Source organism: Battus philenor, unplaced genomic scaffold (genome assembly GCF_028537555.1).
Source record: "Battus philenor isolate CCGP_79_NKW_IND1 unplaced genomic scaffold, ilBatPhil1.0.hap1 SCAF_3, whole genome shotgun sequence".
NCBI classification, from domain to species: Eukaryota; Metazoa; Arthropoda; class Insecta; order Lepidoptera; family Papilionidae; genus Battus; species Battus philenor.
Window position 1 is genome coordinate 15,051,556 of NW_027181693.1, and position 20,998 is coordinate 15,072,553.

At 36.5% G+C, this 20,998-nt stretch overlaps 1 protein-coding gene across 1 annotated transcript; it reads left to right on the plus strand.

Moving 5' to 3' along the window:
• The first annotated feature begins 43 nt into the window (after nucleotides 1-43).
• Nucleotides 44-19,249, plus strand: LOC137926739 (armadillo repeat-containing protein 3). The gene is made up of 17 exons (XM_068770427.1): nucleotides 44-187; nucleotides 1,742-1,969; nucleotides 2,649-2,810; nucleotides 2,910-3,134; nucleotides 4,180-4,380; nucleotides 5,181-5,340; nucleotides 6,159-6,308; nucleotides 7,706-7,833; nucleotides 9,074-9,175; nucleotides 10,505-10,626; nucleotides 11,933-12,062; nucleotides 13,729-13,882; nucleotides 15,201-15,312; nucleotides 16,498-16,548; nucleotides 16,793-16,940; nucleotides 18,220-18,390; nucleotides 19,061-19,249. Exons 1-17 carry the CDS (start codon nucleotides 44-46, stop codon nucleotides 19,247-19,249), a joined length of 2,577 nt encoding a protein of 858 aa, XP_068626528.1.
• The last annotated feature ends 1,749 nt before the right edge of the window (nucleotides 19,250-20,998 follow it).

The following is a 20,998-nucleotide window of genomic DNA, read 5'->3' on the forward strand; positions in this document are numbered from 1 at the left end:
GCAATCGCAAATGATATAATTTTGTATTCGTTTTCGAGAAAATATGGCGAAACCACTGCAAAAAGAAAGAGAAAACAGATCCGCTGATAAAAAGGATCTAACTTTCCATCCATACAATATAACGCCGGAAACGGCGCGCACTGCTGTTTTGCTCCTGGAATCTCCAGAGCCGGAGATACTGTGTCAGGTTTGTTTTAATAATTATTGTACTACCTATTTTAGAAATAGAAAACCGTAGTAAAATATTATAATGTAAATTAAACATGTCTAAAACAAAATAAAGCATCTGTTTCATACAAAACGCTATTACGGAATGCTTTTACTGAAATAGTACGAAGAGTTCTTGCAGTCGCGCGGAGTATAATATTTTCGAACTTTACCTGTAACCTGAGTCCTTCGTCGGTCAATAATACAATTTTTCTCTATTTTTATGGACCGGGCTGTCACTGCTAATCAAATGGCATTTGCCGGTTCCACGAGTTTGAGGTGGCAGGGCGAAGAGTGCGCCTACCACAATACTTCTAAGTAGTGAAGCTCGTGGGATCCTGTGGGAGACTCGGCCCGGGCCATTTCATACTACTATTTTACTGAATTGAGAGGCCACCGAGCTCTTAGATCGGGCTAAGGGATCCCACTAGGGTTCCTCGACTATGGCAGTCACTCGTCGATAATACACGCTTAGCGTTCCAACACTAGAGTGCCCGAGAGAGCCGAATTTCTGCTTGGCCGATTGCTATTGCCTAGCTAAAATCACTTCTGAAAGCGTCAGTTGGAAGAAGTGGCGGAAGAATATCCTGCAACGCATCTATCTAGTATGATCTTCTTCTTTGCTTGAAGTGTGGCATCGGTCGGCGCTCGGTTACACTTTCACTAAAGAAGTTATGGTAGTTTAGAAGTAGTGAGGTTCTCTAGCTAAAAAGCTAAATGACTATTAAGAAAGAATACACGTTTTGACAAGATTAAATATCTATTTACACATCCGTTGAAATATCATAAAAGATTCTGACAATCGCGTGGTGTAATAAATGTCAGCGCGGTGTCCTGTTGCGGCGGCGTTGTTCGAAGTGCGCCGTTTTCAGTACTCATTGAAATTTCAAATAACAAAAGGACGAGGAGGAGAAAGGTGGAAAGTTCATAATTAATATAATTATATGTATTCATCACCATTATCATCACTTCATTCGTAGGACGCATTCTGCTTGACATTGGCAAATTTAATAGATTACCAAAATGCTTCGTGTAAGGATACTTATTTTATGGAGTTGTATTTAGTGAATACGCGTCTACCAGTGTTATTAAAGGCAGCTCAAAATGTTTCTAACAACTTTCCTCTCATCTCCCATAGCCGTATCAACCCCATGAACATACCGAACATCTTTACCCTACAAGCCCTAACTTGGTTTCATGGACTGATGTTTTGAATTTACAAGATTTTATAATGTCATCAATAATATTGCTTATACCATGCATCTATTACTAGAATTATATGTAGCCTTTAATATGTCGAAAGTGAGGACTAAAATGGCAAGAGACAATCTTCCTGAAGCCAATAGGTCTTGAGGTATTAACAATACGAAATCCGAAGTAGAAATGTGTTTATTTATGTATGTCCACGTAAATGAAGAATTATATTTCTGTGGATTTCCCTGATCTCGTATTAAGATTTCGGACCAACAAAAGAAAGATAATGTCATTACAATAGTGCAAAACCGTATTTTAAAATCACAAGTCAATGTTTCAGACTCTGCGAGCAATAACAAAGTTCTCGGCACAAGATATTTTGAACCGTCAGATATTATTTAACCTAGATGCCATACGATTTATTCTGCCTCACATCGAGCACAAGGAGTTGAATATCAAACGGTTCGGGTTAAAGGCCCTGGCGCAGCTGTGTCAACTGCCGCTAGGACCTGAACAAGTTCTGGACAATCCACAGAATCTGAGGAACGTAGCCACAATGCTGGTGAAAGTAAGTTTTTGGTCATTTGTGACTTTATTATAACGACACGCGTGAACAGTGCAGCCCTTGCAATCCTTGTTATCTCTAAGGTACTCTTTCAACGACGTGATTTCATCATAAAGGACTCAATTAAACGATGGACAAATGTCATTTGCCTTTTACCTTTACCTAGTTTTAGCCCGGTAGATCTCTTAGACTTGACTTCATTTAAACGGAAACCTTAGCCCAGGCGCATAACATTGTATATTTCATCAGATTTGGAGATCATCAAGCTTTTGGGTAGCTTACGCTGACATTGCATGCAGCGTCCAGAGACAATGGGCTTCCAAAAGAGATCCTCGGCTTTTGCTGATACTATAAAGCGTGAATCATGACTCCTTGATATCTTACTGCTACCAACTCAAGATATGTAAACGCTGAAAAAAGTGGAGAAAGAAGCTTCAGTCGCTCTTCAACATTCTTCTATCGTTGCCTACCTTACCGTCCCCGCCACCGAATAATTTCCTTGGTCCCGTGCATCATTTATCTGCCATGTTCATGTTGTCTTGAATGTAGATCTGGTTTGCATAACGCATTTGACTCTTTCTTAAAGGTATTTTGCCGCAAACGCTTTGTCAAAACCAACTTCTTTGTTCCAGATTTGCAGGCGAATGAAAAATTAAAAAAATAAATGTATTATTTTTTTCAGATCGAAGACACGTTCGTTTTAGAGTTTGCGTCATTAGTGCTATCGGAATTGACCAAGGAGCCACTTGGCTGCGATCAGCTAGTCTCTGCAAACATTCTAAATACTTTATTCAACAGGATGAAGAATAGTACCGATCCAGATGTTCAGAACAATTGTCTTCAGGTATATTTGTCAGACCATGCCTGATTAAAGATCACATTACAGTAAAATTTAAGAATTCATAATGTAAAATAGTATTTTGTGATTGGATTTGTCTAACAGACACTTAGTAATCTTTTGGCGGAACCTGTTTGTGCTTCGGAAGTAACTAAGAGCAACCAGTTCAGCTGGGCCTCTCTCCTGGCGCTGATGCAGAGCAAGTACCTGGCCATCCAGCACGCTGCGCTGCGCACTGTTGACCAGCTAATCTGCCGTTATAACGACCTCGCAGTACAAAAGACTTTCAGAGCCTCCACTGGTGTACTGGATTTGTGTGATATTTTAGAGGTCAGTAAATTGTTTTTATATATGTTAAAAATAGAACACCGTGATCTGTCGCACGACAGAAGATTGCTGTGTGGAATTTAGTGGGTAGTAATCCAAATAGAACAGGACCGAGTTCCTCCCTGGAGAAAGTATCCTATCTACGTGTTTTGGGAAAATTTCAATCATAAAAACAAAAAAGCTGTTTTATATACGTATCATTACTATATTTATTGAAACCTTTTAAGTTTCCAGATAATATCTACTCAATAAAATTTGCCGAATAGATTCTCCAGCTTTCTGAAGTCCTGAGTCTCATATGAGATGATCAACGTCACATCATAAAATAATCCTAATATGATTTCGGTTCTTATTACAATATAATATTATAATATGGGTTTTCGGCGAATTTCTTATATTCGACTAACAGAGTATCAATGTGTTCAGAGATCAAAAGACGTCTCTTTTTATTTTGCCTTTATTTCACCGACTTCACGGTAAGACAACAAGGAACTTTTACTCATCACCCTCGATAATGTGATCAGATGAGAACACAAACCGGCTAGGGTAAAGTAGGATGTCTCAGTATAAGGTGGGCTGACGTGCTCGTCATGTTAAGGTCGACGGAAGAAGCTGGATCCAGGCCGTTTCCGACAGGTACTATTAGAAAGTACTGGTCAATGCGAACCCAAGAAGGGCAACAACGCGAAGTGGTGTCGTCTTGCTGCAGTACAACGAGGATGCCGGGGGAGGCACAGCTTCCTCCCGGAATGTTTCTTGGCACAGTACTGAGGGGCAGCTGCGAATTCCGTAGGAGATGCGGCGGATATCAGTGGGTAGAAATCCCACATAGCCCCCTCTCCTTTTTCATAAGGCGGAGTATCCTGTGTCCACTCTGAAAATTTGCCCCCGATACCAGTAAAAAGTTTCTACTGGAAATTTATGGATGATCTACGGTTGAAATGATATTAATGTATCAGACGTGGTCTTGTCGACATATGGATTATAAAACAACGCATTTTGTAAATAAGCGACTTTTAGTTGTATTGTAATTGTTTTATTTTGGCAGTCCTACGAGTTCAGGGACGTTCACACCGTGGTATTGGGTGTACTGAAGGATTATGCGGAGACAGAAGAGAACGCGGCGCATTTGTATCAATCAGGGTGCATCCTGCGTCTACTGGCTTATCTGGACATGGCCTTGCCTGCGATGAAGCCGCACTGCCTGGCTGTCTTGACTAAAATGTCCTTTACGTCTAACGGACGAGATGTATGACATTTATTTTTTTATTTCAATTGTTTTTGCATTATATGTTGCCAGTTTTTACATGAAGTAGTATTGCTGATATTGGTATGAAGTTTGCATTGGACAAGAACTAATCGTGGTATCTATGGTATCATAAATATCCTTTAGTTAGAGCACTTCATTCCCAAGATGTATTGTTACTATGACTACTGTCATGCCATTGATAAGGTTTTCATATATTAGTGCAGATTTGTAAGTTGAAAAGGCAGTGGGCAAGTAAAGTTCTGAAACGGAGAACATAGACCGGCAAGCGTAGCTTAGGACATCCGTCTCCAAAATGGACAGACAATTTTAGGCTCATCGAAATACGCTGAATGAAAGTCTCATCCATCAGATCCAATTTTTCTTTTTTTTAATGACTCTGTTTTTTGGACATCTCGTTCAACTCTTATCATGGGTGGAAAAGTTCTTTCTTTACATTACATTTTTCCTAATAATTTTAAATAACATCCAAACTCATCTTTCATTCTTCTCAATGTCTTTCATTCTTTCCTCTAATTTCCTTCAAAATATACTTCATTCCTTTCCATTCTTTCGCTCCATAAATCGCCTCACTTCCTTCGCTTTTCAGAGTTCTACAAATTTTACGATAATTATTTTAGTCATTTGTTTAACAATTTATTAATGCCTAATTTCTGTTTATTTTCTTATCACTTAATTTACATTTTTAATATCACAGTCTTATTGGAAATCATTGGAGGAGGACTATGTATATCAGTGAATGTACTATGACTAAAATAGTAATGATTATGAACTATCTTTAGGCGCTGTATCAAACTGGAACAGACCTGGTGTTCTGCAATCAGTTGATGAGCACCAACGTGGATTTATTGGCAGACGCCGCAATGGGTGTTGCCAACATGACCCTTCTTCTTCCAGCTGCCGTTAGAATGTCAGACACAAATATCATAGAAGCTCTCTGCGGTATGATCTATGTTTATTGATATTAGTTGTAATTCTATAAGTAAGGAAGAAGTTTCTAGGAAGAAGAAAAGGAAGACGCTAATATAAGTAAATTTGATTGATTGATAGAATAACACTGCAGTTATCACACTATACACGGGTATCTTACCTCTTCATGTAAACGTCATTGTTTTAATTGGGATTCGATCTGCCAGAATAAAATCTTTAATCCGATGAAGCTGCAGACAGCTAAAATGGCTAGCAGCATAACTTCAAACGTATAAAATATTATTGATAGCATACAGATTGGCTGGTAAAAGATGGATAGTTTACCTGAAGAAAACGGTAGGAAATGGTTGGTTGACTGGTAGAAAACTGTCAATAATATAAATGATTACGCGAAAGTGTAAATTTTAAGAAAAACTTAAACTACTGAATTAAATAATCCAAGCAATAATAGATTCCATAATAGTGTAGGCTGGCCTTCAAGGTCCAGGAAGACAAAAACACAATAATTTTTGCGATATATATTTATTTATTTTTTGGATCACGTATTACACGCATACAGAGTAGTTTTAAGAGAATAAAGCGTCGGTAAAACAGTACGTCTATGCTGGTTGACTAGCGCCATCTAGTAACTTTTTAGAGAATGTACGATTAAACAGTTTTTTGTATTTACCACAAATAAATATCTTAAAAATATTCTACAAACCTACATTTATACAAGTCGAACGTATATGGCAAGTCATAATTGTTGTTTCTAGACACAAAATTTACATCTTTTTTTTGTTTATTATTTTATGAATTTATCAGATGTGCTTAAATTTGTTATTTTCCAGGTGTTTTGAGTGACGATTCGGCCGCGTGGTTTAACGTGCGAATCAACGCGCTGCTGGCGTTGGTAAAGCTGTGCAGAATCATACCTAAGGCTGCCTACAGACTCGTGGAGCCAAGCACCTTCACGACGCTGAGGAACATAAACAAGAAATGTAAGTTTGTAGGACGCTTTAGTACTGAAAAAAATGTTATGTTTTATAGATATCTTGATTTTAAGATAGCGTATGCTGTCAATTTGCTGTCCAAATCGGTATGGTTTCTCTTATGTTTGTATGAAAAAGTAACGGAACCTGGGATATAGGTATGTAAAGAAGTGTTTTCGGACCATAAAGGTTCAATTCCCGAGAGGCGGATTGCGCTACGTGAGCAGTGGTAGCCCAATGGTAGAGAACTGGGACCTTGTACTTGTAGGTCGCGGGTTCATTTCTTGGGATACAATCTTGTATAATTCACACTTTGTAAATTAATTATATAAGATTGCCACTGCTCATAAACAAGTGTCCAGAGGATGGGCAGCGGTGTCCTCTGAGTATCATATCACACTGCGATCGCAAACCAGGTTACTGCAAAGTTTGGCGATTATATATGATGGTATATGCTCTTTATAGATATTTTTGAGGATGGTCTACGCCTTACAGTAGGCGTCTATGAGCTAAAACAAAAATTTTCGTAAATGAACCGACGAATTTTAGGATCAAAACTTCGAAAGCGTGGTGCATTGCAACTCTTTCTGTGTAGACATAGCTTAATACACATTCGTTTCTCAGCCGTATACTCTAAAAACTGTCACAGAAGAAGTTACGTACCACAAAACTGTTGTAGTCACGAACGCGACCAACTAATTGATTCAATATTTAGAAGCTCTTTTATTTTGATTGACTTTTATTGACTTTGTGGGACTGTCACATCTATGTCAGTCATAGGGCTAGAGAGTCGGAGATCTGCGATCTTTAAGTACCATTATATCATTGAAGTCGTCGCGCTTTAAGAATACGTACGCGCCCTTTGGGTTCCATTGTGAAAATGATGGAGGTATGAAGAGCCATTGCATTTAAAAAAATAACATTTTATGAATCCGTACATAGCGAGCAATGTTTGCTACACTCTTTTAAACTCCTTTTTAGCATCGTCCTAGAAATACGCTAACTACTCCTCCTTTGGGAGTTCCACAACCCATGCAACCACATCACTTTCACCACAATTACTAGTAATAGCAATCACCACATGTTCATTCTGTCCGCGTTTGTTCCGAACATTCGATATAAGCCTTAACCCTTAAATGCATAATGATGTAAAACTGCAACATACCACCTAAACGTAAAATGAGTTCTACACTTGAAAGTAAATTCATAATGTTGTTTATCTGCAACATAATTTTCAGTAAATTCTGCAATTTATTTTAAAAAGTGCATATAATGATATATACTTCTACTCTTTTTTTTATTTTTTTTTTCTGAATTTTAGTGTACTTATTTGCAAGATAAATATTTTTTAAAGTATAAGTAAGAGTCATGCATTTAGGGGTTAAGTAATGTACGTTCTGTGACAGTCAACGACACACCTATCGAAGCCCAGCGGGTGGCGGTGCAGTGTTACATCAACCTGCAGAGCTATTACGTCAGCATGAATGCCATGCTCAATGCGGACTTCATGCAGGAACTTCTCAATATTCTGCAAGTACGACTACTCTCTTTAAAACTGAACTATAATAAAGAGTATATATTTATATTTCTAATTTAATATTCTTTATTGTACATACTAGAATACATTTAAATAGTTGCATAATAATATACAAAAAAGTACAATGGGCGGTCTTATCACAAAAGGCAATCTCTTACATACAATCATACTATAGAAAAGGTAGAAGTACAAATAATGGGTAGTTAACGTGTACAAAACATATATTAGGATATAACATATATACTTATAATATATAAAGTGTAATGTTCAAAATATAATAAAATAATAAATAAAAACATCAAACTGATTTGGATCGCGCTTGCCTCAGAAAGAATAAAGAAACAAAGGAAGAAAAATAAATAAATTAAGGGATAAATAATCATAGTATATATTTCGTAACCATTTTCTAGAAATAGACAGTGATTTAGCATGTCTTGTATTGGTAAATTATTCCATAATTGAATGGTCTGTGTGATAAGATTTGACCATAGTATATTTGAAATAGAATGGTTGGCGGCTGTACAATGAATTGTGAACTTTGGACAATTTTACTAACTTTCAAACGGATGTACATTTCATGTATACTAATTAGTAGATATAAACATGCGATCTAATGTAAGCGGATGTATTGTACCACTGTGTATAGTGATAGGTTATAGATATTTAATGGAATCAGGCGTTACCTCGCGGAAGTCCATTCTAAGTAAGCTGATAAATGCGTATGCGGCAAACAATGCGAATCACACAACCGCCACCGCCAAATTACTCAACACGTGTTTCACCCCTCCACGGGGCATCTTCAGGAGTTATGTTACATCGATTAGTGCCAAACACAGAGACTCATTTATCAGCGGGCTGGCGGGCGATGCACTTTATTGCACGACTACCACTGCATATGCGGAAGTGGCTAAATATTGGTCCTTTTCTTACGTAGGTTATAGATGTAAGTTTTAAAGCAGTGCATGCATAGCTGATTGATCACCAAGAAGATTTAAAGTTTTTACACCTATTTCCAATCACAGTGCACACATAAAATAAATAAATTTTAATAGGTCGTAATCTGAATTTTGAAAACGCATTTTCTTATTATATTATCATTGCGTTGTTTGTTATTTCTGAAACCATAGATTGTTTTGTAGTATTTAATTGACGGCCAATATACTAAATTTTCATACTATTAAAGTTTTGCACATAAAACCAATCATTCTGTATATTTAAATAATGTAATATTTTTCAGCGAACCGACATTAAATTGAAAATATTGGTTTGTTCCGCAATCAGTGGTCTGATGGTGGAAGAAATTAGTAAAGATTTATTTACTTCGCGGAACGGGGAACAGGTAAGTAAGCGAGATATAACTACTCATTTGTGATCAGAGAAGTATCAAAATGTTTATTATGGCCTAAAGTGTTGGCTTAGTTCTGAAAGCACTTTTGTGTAGAAAAAATAGTAGGATATTGATAGGCGAGTTTAAAGAATGAGTAACTTTGCTTGAATAAATATGTGAATAGGTGATGATTACGAAAATAAATTCATTAATTAATTTATGTTTGTTATTCAATGAAACTTTTATAATATAGTTATTTTAGTTTAATAAGTTCTCCTGCTGCAACTCTAAACTTGGAATGCTAAATTGCTTTTCAAGTGATAGCCCAGGTGATATCCCTTCTAGGGGTTCTAGAACCAGCTATTCCTGCCTAAGTGACCGCAGAACTTAGCGACTTTCAATTGAGTTCGTGACGGTTCTTCCGAGATCAGTTATTGTAAATAGGTGTAGGATAAATCCCTTTAACGCCTTCAGTGGTTTAGCAGCAGTGAAAGCCTTAGCCTTAGTGGCATTTGCAGATGCCTAGAGTATGAGGCAGTACAGCAAAGAGCACCTAAAATGCTTTTTAAGATAGCTAAGATCAAGAGCTCCCTGGTGAAACTTGGCTCAGGCCGCTACTTGCTACAATTTCCTCTGATTGGTGTCTCAAAGTTAATGAAGCTATGCAGTGGTGTACCAAGAACTTTTGCCGCCCGGGGCGATCTCCAGTTTGCCGCCCCTTCTATTATAAGTCAATCAAATAGTGGTTTTTTATAAATTAATACACATAAATAAATTATTAAGTTATTTAATCAATACTAATTAATACACAGAGTAAATTTTTTTTAGACATATGTGTATGCACTCGTAAACAAATTTATATAATATCTACTGTTCTTTCTAGCTTTCATACTAGAATAATCGTGTATAATGCTCTCAAAATTAAAATTATTTGTAATTTCTTGTTCTATTGGCAATATTGCAAGAGTTTTTGGTCTTAATTGACTCATTGTAGAACGAAGATAAATTTTTATCAACTTCAATTTTGAGAAGCTTCTTTCGCAACTACCGACACTGATTGAAATTGTTAAAAAATTCTTAACAAAATTACAATGTTGGGAACAGAATTTTAATTTATTATTCAAGAAAGAAAATAAATATGAAATGAATATGTTGTTTTTTACAACTATAAGTAAATTTAAAAAATGCCGCCCCAAGGTAAGTGCCGCCCGGTGCGGACCGCACCCACCGCCCCCCCCTAGGTATGCCACTGAAGCTATACAAATTAGCTATGCTATTACAAATTCTATGTATCTATGGTTGAAATAAGAGAACACTATGTAATTTGTGGTGGTATTTTAGGTAGTTTCAGAGAACCTTCGGATCGACCACGTGGGTCTCCGTACCGCTCTGTGCACACTCATAATGGCCAGTGTCACCGACGAGGGAGCCGATGTCTACCTGGAACTTGGAACCATTCATTAGTACGTGATTTATTTACTTAAATACAAAATAAGCACAGATAATGGCGTACAACTTGAGGATGGCAATATGGAGTGGGAATGAGGAACTGGTCGAACGAACCTTAATTTTAAAAACTGGACATTATAAGGGGCGACGTTAAAATAATTATAATAATTAGTTAACTTCAACTTAGTTTCAAATAGTTTACGATTTAAGTTAGTAAATAGATTAAGAGATTTAAACACTAACATGCAAAAACGTGAGTAAAATAACACAATCGGAAATATTAAACGTAATTGTAAAAGGCATGGACGCAAATGTCTGTAGAATGAAGATCTTAAAATTAAAAAAGTACAATATTTTACCGACAAACAGTAACTTTGTGAATATAGATACATGAAGCTCTGTAGCTAGAATTTATAATGTTGAAGTGTACAATAAGAGACGCGAAAAGGATTATTTGTAATTTACAAGGGGACTGAAAATATAACCGTCTCGTTGTATTAACCTTACATACAGATGCATATGGTGTGTGATGACTCAATATTATAATTCAAACACGGGATTGCATTGTGAAACCGTACCCACACATAGGGTGGGGTTAAAAAAGTTCTTTCGTGTTTTACACGAAAATTCATAACATATTTCTTCAGAGTTCTTTTAAATTAAATTATTGTATTTACGTTATATATGTCATTGTTTTTGATGAAATAATCTTGTAGGTAATGATATTTTGCTGGATATATTTTGGGATTTGTGATAAAAAAGGCGGTAAGTATTATAGTTTTGTCAACCGTTTTTTGCGGTTAACCTGATATTGCTTTAAGCGTTCTGAGGAGACAAAGAGATTCCATTACAAGCTTATACATGCTGTTCGGGAAATGACTTTCACCGGCCTAATATAATGTTGGTATAGGTGGTAAATGTGAGGCGGACGATGGTTCGACGTGGTCTCGTACCATCGTGATAGCATCACGAGGGTTTCGGGGGTAGCGTGAACCATACAACCATACCCAGGGACGGGCTATCGAAAATAGCACGGCGCGAGGGAAGACCACGTGACAAGCCCTGACCGGAAGATATCGCGGTCCGCCGTATAGCGCAGACGGCTATCACCGGGGGGGTTTTGGTGGGTAGGAATCCCACATACCTCTGTTCGCCCCCCAGAGGCGGGGCACATAGAACTTCCGGAAGGTTTCCCTCCCGAACCCAAAAAAAAGATGGTGGATGTAGACTTTGTACTACACCCACTACTAAAGCATATGCAACTTTAATAATGCAATGAGTTGTATAAGAATAACCGCAAAAATAAATGTAACTTTACAGCATGGTGGAGAACAAGCTGGCTAGGTATGCTGTCGGTGCCTGGGAACCTGCACTAGAAGCAATCTTCAATCAGCATTTGTCAGCGAAATTGGCTTACACAGGACAACTGGACATCAATGATAAAACAAAGGTCTGTAATGGTCTCTTAGTTACAAACACCGGCATTGTCATCATCTTGTAATTTGTAGCACTTCCGTTAGTTTTTTTTAGTTCCCTTTTTTGGGTATCTCTCGTTCCTGCTGTCATGTGTAATGTTGATATTATATCTCGGGTAAATGACTTTTTCGGTTTTTAAATTTTTATTCACATACTAATTCATTCCTTCACAATACCTTTTACGCCTTCCTCTCTCCTTCACATTTTATCTTTCCTCATTTACAAATCTTCTTCCATAGATCACCTTTCTTCCTACGTCCACATTCCCTGGTCACAAGTTTACATTACAAATATCTACAGATTTTTTCGACGCATTTTTATATAATACACTATATTTCTAGTTTTACATTTAGAGTTAAAATCATTGTTTTTATGTATTATTTTACCTGTATAGCTTTTTATAAGATTTTTATCAACAATTTTAATTATTTTCTACGACTCTTATCGGCCTTTAGTATATAGGGCCAAAAGTCTTAATTTTATTGTGATCTGCACCACTTTGTAACATTAGTTAAGGAATGTAGGTCGCAGATTGTCGTCACCCATCGGGGACGCGATGCTTGCTCCCTCTATCTTTTTCCCTACTTCGACCTCGACGCGTTCATTTTTTTTTTATTTGTACTCTTTCCCTATCATATTTTTGGCACAGGGATATAAACCCACTTATTTTTACCCTCTCTCTCTCTCTCTCTCATCCATCACAATATCTCTGTTTCTTCCCTCTTTCATCCTTCACATTTTCTATCATTATCACAGCCTTCCTTACTACATTCACGCATCGCCTCCCATCCCTTGCCACATTTCTTGTTACACGGTTTTTTTACTCTTACTTACATCACCTACCACCCTACAATGAAACCGCAAGAAAGTGTGCCGGCTCTCCTCCTTTAAAAAGGAACATGTGTCCACTGTTGGACATAAGTTTCCATCTCAAATTTCTAAGAGTACCGATTGCAAGCGACCGAAATTCAGTTTTACGACTACCTTGATAAGATCATCTATTCACCTTGTGCGTGGACGTTCTACTTTACTCTAGAACTTTCTATTCTGCACGCTATGTAGCCTGCCCAATATTACTTCAACTTCATAATCTATGTCGGTTATTATCGTTAGTTTAAGGATTTAATTTCTGATTCGATCTAGAAAAGAAATTCCGAACATAGTTCTCACTATGTCCGGATGAACCACTGTGAGCTGTGTCCAAGACCCATTTTCATACTACATCGCAGCAACAAGAACTATTGTTGTAATGTATTTTTTACCTATCGTACATTCCCCTGTTTTAGGTACGCAGTGACAATATGTTAACAATAAATTTTATTGACTTTTTTATTTTCATTCTCATCTTTTATTCGTCACATTCTCTTCCGTTTCTTTTGAAACTTTATTTTCCTTTCTTACGTCATCTTTCTAACTTCGCCTTTACCTCCGGAGCACTACTGTTACATCTTTTATTTTCCTTTCATATACTTTTTGTTTTTCTTTTCGCTATTTTTAATTCTACTATAACAATTTATTTTTCCAGTCTAGTCTTTATTTACCACACTAGGATTTGTTGATTTTAATTAACTTATTACAATTTTAAATGTTTCAAGAAGTGTTGTAGTGTATCAGGGATTGCATTTTTAACTTTTTTACAGGACGGGTTTTACGTTCAGAAACGTCTGTCGAGTCCATTTCGAACGCTGCGCTCATTGGCTGAGGTCGCTGATCCGCATCAGGACCCTGTGTTTGTGTGTTCCTTTCAAATACCCAGTAACGACACCTTATCAGGCGTGGACTTGCAAGGACCAAGTAAACAACTAATGATCTTACTTTAGACTGTTTATAAATGTATCAAAGTTACTTTACATGTATTTATATGACATGTTATTTGTTCAGATTTTATCATTGTACCTATGATTCTGTAACGTAATTTTTAGACAAATCAATGATACATAATTGCCTGAAAGCTCCTTAAATATAATAATTATATATTTAATTTAATGTTTATATACGTAGGGCTTAGGGTATGCCCAATCAGTCGCAGAAGTCAATTATTTTTTGCTATACGATTTGTTTTTATGATCACTTTGAAATCTTCTTTAATTAGAAATATTTATTCCTAACACGTATTGATAACCACTTAGTTGGTCTACGTTATCGTAGTCCAAATTTACCCGTAAAATTGTCTTTTATGGGTAAATAAGTAATCAGTCTTCCTATTTAACTTTTATTGTCTACTTAGATGTCCCTCATAGTACTGACTTTACTCACTCCTCCTTTGCAATAAAATATAACCTTCTCTGGAAAGCGCTCCCCCTTGCTATTAGGATAAACAGGAATCGTTGCGCATTTAAAGCGAAGGTTCGAAAGGTGTTGCTTGACGAACTGATGGAATCATCATGACAATTCCACTTTATACACTTGGAGATAAAAGGTCATGAAAATCGTTCTTAGCTGATTTTTACTCAGCAAAAGAATTATTCATTCAAAGTTTCATATCTCTAAACCTTTTGGTTTCAGAGATATTGTGATGAATTTTTACATAAGTGGAAATCTCTTTTATATACGTATATAAAGGTTGTGTGTATACTTGACATTAATACTTTGTAATTAATATGCGTTTTATTTTAAAAATGCAATTACAATTGTAACAGTGAAGTTAATATCACTGTATACCTTTATACTCAAAAGATCTTAAAAATATAATATAATATATGTATATATTTATATATATATATATATATATATATATATATATATATATATATATATATATATATATATATATATATATATATATATGTGTGTAATATATATGTCGATATTTAAATATACATACTATGGTATATTTGTATATAATTATTGTAAGCAGTACCCATTAGTATATTTATATTACGTTATTATTTTTCCTCTCATTTTGATTTTACTTTGTTTTATGTTTTGTTTTGATATTAACTTGTTTCACCTATCTTCATTTATTTATCTATTCATCGCTTAACGGTTAACTGGTAGAGAATGCCATCGGCATTAAGTACGCCGTTATACATAAAATGTGTAGAAAGTATTTTAAATAAATAATTGTACCAACTATGAAAGGCTTCATCACATTTCACTTATTTATTTCTAGAGTTTCTGCCAAGTGTACCGAGGTCCACATCAACTCTCACCCCGCCCGCCCTCCGCGATGATCCCCACCTTCGTTACTATCTGATACGCCTGCGTATATGGTTCGGCGATCCGTAAGTCGGTTATACTTTTTTTCTATATCATATACTATTAGCTGTAATTAAATTTACTGTTTGTTACCACCAGCATTGCTCTCTGCTAAACTCACTACACTAGGACGCTAGAGACGGTTGCGCAGCTGCGAAGCCGGACAGCGTAGTCTCACGGACTTCAGCGCCATCCAACGTCACTCTGGAGCGCCACGCTTATAGCCTCTATTTTTGGTTAATTAACTTTTATAAGGCAATTAAATTCAGACTTTATTTTTTGCCGTCTGTAATACCAGAAACCACTAAATTGGTGACCCCGACGAGATACTTCGAAGCCGGACGGTATGAGAAGGTTATAAGATATTCTGTTTTGAAAATAACCTAAATGCACACCGAGGTTTACTTTGGCTTTAAATGACATGGATCCCAAGAAAGATATCGGCTCACTGGCGCTACCTACACTGCACGGTGAGTTGCCATTGGAATCTTTACTTGAGGATGACGGTGGAAGCCTAAAGATTAGAATCCGCTAGTTCGATCCTTTATAAAATCTTCCTCCATTAGTTCAGATTTAATTGTTTAAGGCTGCAACAATGAGCCCCAGTTAGGAGTGTGGGGGTATGGACAGCAGGTGGACATACCGGCCTGAGAGGCGCAGCTAAGGTTTTATTAAATTAAGGAAGGACATCGTTAGGCGACATTGAATGTTTTCAAAAACACTGTACGAGTTAGGTTATTGAATCCGCTGCAATTTTTTCTCGAATATTCTGCCATAATCTTGCAAGTGTCTTTGGATAATTACATAAGATTGCTTTTGGATTCGCTTAAAAATATCACAGGATGTCAAATTTGGACATCGTGGTGGCCAATCTTGGAAATATTTATAGTAAAACCCTCATGCTTGCATTCTGGTCATGGAACCAATCATGGTTTTGTACTCATTGAGTTCTTGATGCTGTGATTGCGAGAGTTTATTAAAAACAAAAGTGGACTTTACTTCAATAGTAATGCAGTAATCACCATTAAGCAGTGTCAGTCCACCTAGCTACACTACGGTAGCGAAAAGGTTTATTCATCTGGTCATTGTGAACACAGCTTTCTACCTCTCTCTAGTATTACTTTCTAAATCGAGACGACTCAATTAGGTCTGATGCTGGGATGCTTTTCACTAAGTATTTCATTGTTAAAATAAAGATTTTTTTTCAACAGATCGAAGTCTTTGCATTACATTGAGATCGAGGATGCACATTATGAAGTTCGGTAAGACATTTTATTCATTGTTTTTAAGTTTTTTAGCTACACATCTTACCGGAAGATCTCTTTCTGACGCAAAGGTCATAAGTGTACCTCTGTTTGGGCTGAATCTGAACTCGATTGGTTTCTAATACTAGAGGTTCTAAATCTAACATTATTTCTTAATAAACTCAATGATGAGAAGTGTCAGAATTACTCATGTTACAGATTAACAAAAAAAAGTTACTACTTTTCCTTAACCATATCTCAGGTATCGAGATAAATGTGAAGAGGTTTCGTCTACGTTGAAGCAGAAGGCGGTGCTGTTGGCGGAGTACGTAGCAGAGGCTATGAGCGGCCTCACTCAAGAAAGGGACTGCACTATGCCGAGCGTGGACTTGCATTTGATTGATATAATGGTAAATATCTTTGCTTTGATTGTCATGTTCACACTGTTAGGATATAATTTTTTTCTCAGAGTCAAATTATTATAAATTTCCACAGTAATGTTATTAATAATGCGTAATCTCTGCTACTACAACGACCGTTCTTTAGTTTTGTGCCGTGTGTGTATCTCTATGCAGTCTTTATGATCGTATTTATACTATTTTAAGTAAGAAAGGGACCAATATTTAGCCACTTCTGCACATGCCGTGGTAGTCGTGGAACAAAGTGCACAGCCCGCCAGCCCGCTAATAAATGCGCATGCGGCAAACAATGCGTATCACACAACTGCCACCGTCAAATCACTCAACACGTGCTTAACCCCTCCACGGGGCATCTTCAGGAGTTATGTTACACCGCTTAGTGTCAAACACAGTCTCTGGCTAAATATTGGTCCCTTTCTTACTTAGGATGGACTTCTGCAAGGTAACGCCTGATTCCATTAAATATTTAAATTATGTTTGTGAAGAAATAATCATTTTATAAAAAATATCATGGTGTTCATCGTCTTTTATGCTATCCATTGTAAACCTCTGTGGAAGGTATATAACCTAAAGTCAAGGAAGGACCAATATCTAGCCACTTCCGCACACGCAGTGGTTGTCGTGCATGAAAGTGCACCGCCCGCCAGCCCGCTCGTAAATGCGCAAGCGACAGACAATGCCAACTACACAACCGCCACCGTAAATTTACCGAACACGTGTTTCACCCCTCCACGGGGCATCTTCAGGAGTTGTTACACCGATTAGTGCTAAACACCGAGTCTCATGCACGACAACCACTGCATGTGCGGAAGTGGCTAGATATTGGTCCTTTCTTATTTAGGATGGACTTCCGCAATGTAACGCCTCATTCCATTAAATACTAAAGTCAAGGTTTTAAGTCTTGATTGTAATGATGATAATGATAAAGTGTTTTATTTAAAAAATGCACAGTGCCCCCATGATGTTTTACAGCTGACAGATATGGGCATTATAGTGAACCTATTGTCTGTGGTACAGAAGTGGGCGTGTCGTGTAGCTAGAGGAGGACGGCTGTACCTGCACTGGATGGTCAGGGCGATTCTAAGTTGCACACCGCGAAAATTACGTAATTATAATGACCACGCATAACAATACAGTTAGTGTTAGTTAATAGCTACATTCATATCTAAGTTTGTTACGTTATTGTTTTTTTATATAGATTAATATAAATTCAACCGTGAAAAGACTACAGCATTATATTATTATTATATTCGTTTATTTTGGTTCTCAGAATGAGTTACGTTCGAACTTGGTGGGTTTGGGTTTCGTGAAGTGTGGCGGTGCGTTGGAGAGGGCGTTGCTGTACAAGGTGCTCGCGGACCACGTGGGTCTGCCGTGCTCTCTGCACCGCGCCACCAGCGCGCACGCGTGGTGCGAAGTAGCGGTGCCAGAGCCTGATCCGGTATACCATTGACAGTAGCTTTCATTTCAATAGAATTTAATATAAACTTTGACAGAGATTATTGCTGTCCTTTTTCAACTTTTTTCATCCACAATCATTTTTGTTTGAATGTTTAATAAAGCTTCCACATATGTCGCAGAATTTGAAGTCTTAACTATAGACCATTGAGTTGAGTCGATAGACTGTTGTGAATAGTGTCCATTGGCTATGCTGGTAGATGTTCAAACACTATTGTAGCAGGGGTCGACAGACTATTTTTATATGAGTTTCCCAGACTGTTGTGATCAGAGTTCATAGACTATTGTGACCATAATTCATAGACCATTGTGGCCATAGTTCATAGACCATTGTGGCCATAATTCATACTATTGTGACCACAGTTCATAGATTGTTGTGATCATAGTTCATAAACTGTTCTGACCATAGTTCATAGACTATTATGGCTATAGTTCATTGACTGTTGTGACCATAGTTTAAAGACTGCTGTGACCATACTGCATAGACTATAGTGACCATAGTTCATAGTCTATTGTGACTGAAGTTTATTGACTATTAGGATGTCATCGACAATTATGATAAGAATCTTAAGTCTCTTCTGATAGCTCTCCAAAGGTTATGATAGACATCTATAGACTATTGTGAATGGCACTGATGGTTTGTTTTCTTTAAGGATGAACCCGACCAAGAGGAGAAATTCCCCGCCGGCTTATTACGGGCGAACTACGTTGTGGATCTGATGGATTGTCCTGGGCGCCTTCTACCGTGCGGCAGTTTTGAAGCGAAACGCGTTTGCGGTCCCACTTGCGATTCGCTGTACACTGCTCGTTCCCCACCTGAGATTTGTAAATGCGTGCGATAGAAGCGGCAATGTATCTTAATTAATACTTTCTATGATTTTTTTAGGTAGCGCACTATAAAAACTGAATATATTTTATTTAATAATTTCGATTTTAAATGATACTACTATCGTTGTTTCAATGAGGGGCATCAAATAATTCTTTAGCATCTGCTATAAATATTGTGTGGTGATGGAATCTGAAATGACTAGATTTGTAAACGAACGAAAGTAAAAACGATATCGTTCCACAAAATGACAAGTTGAAGTGGCAGGTATGTACCACTATTTGAGACCAATGGTTCAAGCAGCGCAGGACGCTCATACCATAAGGTGAAAGTTGACATAATAGATATTCCGATTTTCCTATTTTGCTACCTGTGCGAATAACAATACCGCGACATATGTATGAGGTATAATGGACAAATTACTATGTAACTCGAAAGATTTAAGGCTGTCAAGAGCGAACACCAGGGTAGTTGTGGAATGGGGTTCCGAAGGAACATTGGTAGCATCTTATAAAATTTGGTTGGGTGGAGAGAAGTCTGGTCGGTGAAGGTGAACGCCAATCCATTGCAATGACCTCTTTAAAGCTGTAACTCTTGTCATCAGCACCAAGCATGGTATCCAGCTCATCACCTTACAACATTGGACCCGGCATTCGCATGATATATCACTCTCAAAATCAATAGTTTCAATAACAATAACGTAATCATAATATAGTAAAAAAAAATGTTCACCAAATTGATACTACTTTATGTTAAAAGTCGAAAATTTAAAGCGTGTCGTGTTCGAATACAAAATAATTAATATCACATCTTTCAGAGTAATCACTTTATACAAGGTGATTGAAAAATGTTTTTTGCTTACAAATAAGATTTTTTCCTTTTAAATCTTTAAACATTCTTACACTATCAAAAAATTTTAAGACGGAAATCTGTAATAAAATGAAATACTAAATAAAAATCATTAAAAATAATTTTATTTATAATTACATACTGGTACATTTTAAAATAAAAACACGTTAATACGCGTGATTGTTTCACATAAATGGACGGACAAACGATCACAAACATTTAATAATTTATTATCTATGATACAACAGTTTAATTCGAATTTAATTTATGATAGAAATACGTGTGCCTTTCTTTAATCAATCTACCTTTTGATTCCTTAGCAGTTTAACAAAAATAGAGTGCCCACATAGACAATTGTATAAAAATAATACAACATTTTAAGACACCAAGATATATGTAGAAGTAAATAGTTATTTTGAAAACTTCAAAACGTATAACTATTACAACAGATACTATAAACCTAAAAATTAAATCAGTCTAAAATTAAACTGGTAATGGCAACTTTGTTCCATCAACGGAATGTCAAATAAAAAAAATAGTAACGTATTCCATATTTAAAAATAATGCATGCAGCGGTGGATATTTAAGTATACCTAAAATATAATTTAACCATTTAAATTAAATAGAACAAAAATATTCTAATTTTGAATCTTATTTTTTAAGTTTACTAAACAACTGTCATTTTTAAAATAAAAAAAACTTATGTCACAGGCATTATGAATCTATAAAATTTAATAAAATTAATAATCTTAAAAATTATTTTACTAACATATTTCTAAGTGTATAAGAATAATAGATCTTATATCTAAAACTATAAATTCTATAATTGTTTGCAGATAGCACCTTTTTAGTTAATTTCCAAAAGACGCAGGTTTGAAAATAAATAAATGAATTGAAATTCATAATGGTGATTTTA